This window comes from Cryptomeria japonica, chromosome 4, assembly GCF_030272615.1.
Source record: "Cryptomeria japonica chromosome 4, Sugi_1.0, whole genome shotgun sequence".
Taxonomy (NCBI): domain Eukaryota; kingdom Viridiplantae; phylum Streptophyta; class Pinopsida; order Cupressales; family Cupressaceae; genus Cryptomeria; species Cryptomeria japonica.
The window spans coordinates 642,258,511-642,261,452 of NC_081408.1; the positions used below are offsets into that span (position 1 = coordinate 642,258,511).

Sequence of the window (2,942 nt, forward strand, 5' to 3'; positions counted from 1 at the left end):
AATTAATGGTTTTTGAAGCACGGAATCTAACACCTAACAAGAAGTTTATGTGGCCCAAAATTGGTCAAATGGAAGAGCCAACTGCGTAGAACTCAAGCGGGGCTGCTAGCGCGAAAACGCGTTATGTCTTACATTTTCAGATTTGGCAATCTATAAATACGGGCAAGAGGAGGGAGCTTGAGAGACACAAATACAACGAAGTATAATAGAGAAAGAGATATAATAGAGATGGAGAGTGAAGGAAAAGCGATGTTTGTTTTGGCATTGGGGATTGCTATGCTGTTTGGGAGTGTTTCTGCGCAGAGTGTCTCCTCCATCATTAGCAAGGATTTCTTTGACGCCATTCTCAGCGTTGCAGACAGCTCCTGTGCTGGAAAGAACTTCTACACCTACGATGGTTTCATCCAGGCTGCCAACGCCTACTCTGGCTTCGGTACAACCGGAACTTCTGACGACGCCAAAAGAGAGCTTGCTGCCTTTTTCGCCCATGTCACCCACGAGACTGGATGTAAGTCCTCATCAATTTCAATGACTACTAATATTGTTGTGCCAATCTCTCATAACTTGTGATGACTGATGAGTATTGTGTTTTTGTAGCTTTCTGTTACATTGAAGAAATCAATGGCGCAACGAGAGATTACTGCTATGAAACCAACACCGAGTATCTTGCAAGCTAATTAATCAATTCTATGGGACTGATTAATTAGCTTGCCCTACAATTCTTTGAGATTGATTAATTAACTCACCCTACAATTCTATGGGACTAGTGTGATTTGACAACTAAAGTCAACAGGGCACATCGTCACACTTGTGTTCCCAGGATGAAAGGAGATTTGGTACATTCCAGCATGTGGAGGCCCTTTAACCCCCTACGTTCTAACTACCATAGAATTTGAGAGGCCCGGGGAACCTTAACCCCCCACCCCACATAGAATTGTAGGGGCCACCCTACTACCCAACTATAGTTACATCTACCTCAACAATTGATATAATATTATGAAAATAAATTACCTCTACGATATTTTTTCAAAACACAACTTTTTTTCTATTTTATTGTGGGGTCACCTTGTATGACCATCTCACTATCTATTTCACCTAATTGTCAGCCCATACTAGATCCCATCTAGCAAAATTATTGTCATTGCACCTCATACTACACCATGGATTCTTTCCTTTTCTCAATGCACTATCATTTGTGATAATAGTCAAGCATCTCATATTAATTTTATCATCATTGGCAAGGGTGTCAATATAACAATATGAACGATACTTGAGACCATTCACACAATTACATAGTGATTTATTACACATATATAGTAACCAGTTCTAGAAATAGGAAGTGGATGCAACAATACTACAAGCATCTTTCTATTTCTTGGTTCACTAATACTTACTGATTAATAGTATTCTAGCTAGAAAAATAAATGTTAATACATCTCATACTACATCATGGGTTTCATTATTTTCTCTTTATGATGATGTGAAAGAATCATTGATTACTTGTGATTATCATTAACTAAGGTGTAAGTATAATAAAATACATCATATTTAAGGCTAAACTAAACTTTCTATAGCCTACTAAACCTCTGAGTTAGTGGATTCATGAATCTATTATCTTTAGGCCACTAGCGACAAATTTCTATCCATCTTGGAAAAGGGTAGTGTTTGACATTTATCATTGTGTGGCCTTTATGAAAGGATGAATAGCCCCTTTACCACATGGGTAGCTACTATCATCCATCACATTATTGTTACTAGTGACAACCAACTAGACCCTAAGATATGGTAATTAGCTTCAAATATCTATCACCTACATCATACTAGTGATAGATGACGTTAACTAATCATGTACCCTAACATTGATATATATCCTAACATTTTCACCTTCATGCTACTTATGAAATTTGGCTAATCCTTAAGATATAGTAGATAACACCTAACATCTATCACTTACAAAGTGTTAGTGATAGTAAATCATTTGTATCCATATCAAACTCAAATTTGACATATGGGAACATTCATAATCCATGTATGCATAATCCACATGTATCATAAATATTTTTAAAATAGTCAAATGGACCTTGTATATGTCGAAGCCAAGCAACCCATGAACCTATAGAAAAAGTTTTATAGGTCTTGAGGTCAAATTACCAACACATAATTAGTACATTTAACCCACTAACCTAGGTGAGTTGTCCACTCTACTAAACACATACACAAACAAATTCAACCCTTAAATTAATCAATTTCATTCACTCCATTCAATTTTTATCCAAAAACATAGTCTTTGAATAAAAACACATTATTTATTAGACAAAATTTAATCATACAATAGTAATATTTAATAATATCCTACTTTGAATTACATAACATTTTTATGGTACCAATTATAAAACATATCATACATTTATCCACCAAATAGATATAAAGTTAAAACATCATATAAAATTTAGTAATACTTACTATGAATTTCCCACCATTAGGAAAGGTAGTCATAAGGAATATAATTCCAAACTCAACATAAACTTCGGTACATAGATAGAGAAAGTAGATTATCCATAATGAATAAGAGTAAGTATTGTTTGCACAATTAGATTATAGTAGCCTAATTATGTATCCTTGTTAAATATAAATTATTAAATTTTATTAACACCTCCATAGCCGGAACAAACCTCACTGTATCGTGAGGATAATATATACCCTCCTATACTTTTCAATGATCTAAAACATAATGTCATAGTGTTTGTCATATAAAATTTAATTATTTTAGTTCAAATAAGATTTGAGACACTCTCGCATGTTTACATTGGGATATACCTTAACAAGAGTGGCTCTATAATTTCATCTAAGATTGGAATATATTTTTGAAGCCAACAACTACCTACATCTAAGTAGATAAGGATAATGAGGATGAGTTTACTTTCATTGGATCAAACCTATTT

The 2,942-nt window shown here is 34.3% G+C and overlaps 1 protein-coding gene across 1 annotated transcript; it reads left to right on the top strand.

Moving 5' to 3' along the window:
* Positions 1–228: 228 nt before the first annotated feature.
* On the top strand, positions 229–677 carry LOC131047734 (endochitinase EP3-like). The gene is made up of 2 exons (XM_057981531.1): positions 229–508; positions 598–677. The coding sequence occupies exons 1-2, from the start codon at positions 229–231 to the stop codon at positions 675–677; spliced, it is 360 nt and encodes a 119-aa protein (XP_057837514.1).
* Positions 678–2,942: the final 2,265 nt, after the last annotated feature.

Bases quoted from the DNA above. Each gene is read 5' to 3' on its own strand.
- LOC131047734 (XM_057981531.1), top strand. From the start codon at position 229: ATGGAGAGTGAAGGAAAAGCGATGTTTGTTTTGGCATTGGGGATTGCT. The intron at 509-597 runs GTAAGTCCTCAT...GTGTTTTTGTAG, and splicing joins TGTCACCCACGAGACTGGAT to CTTTCTGTTACATTGAAGAA.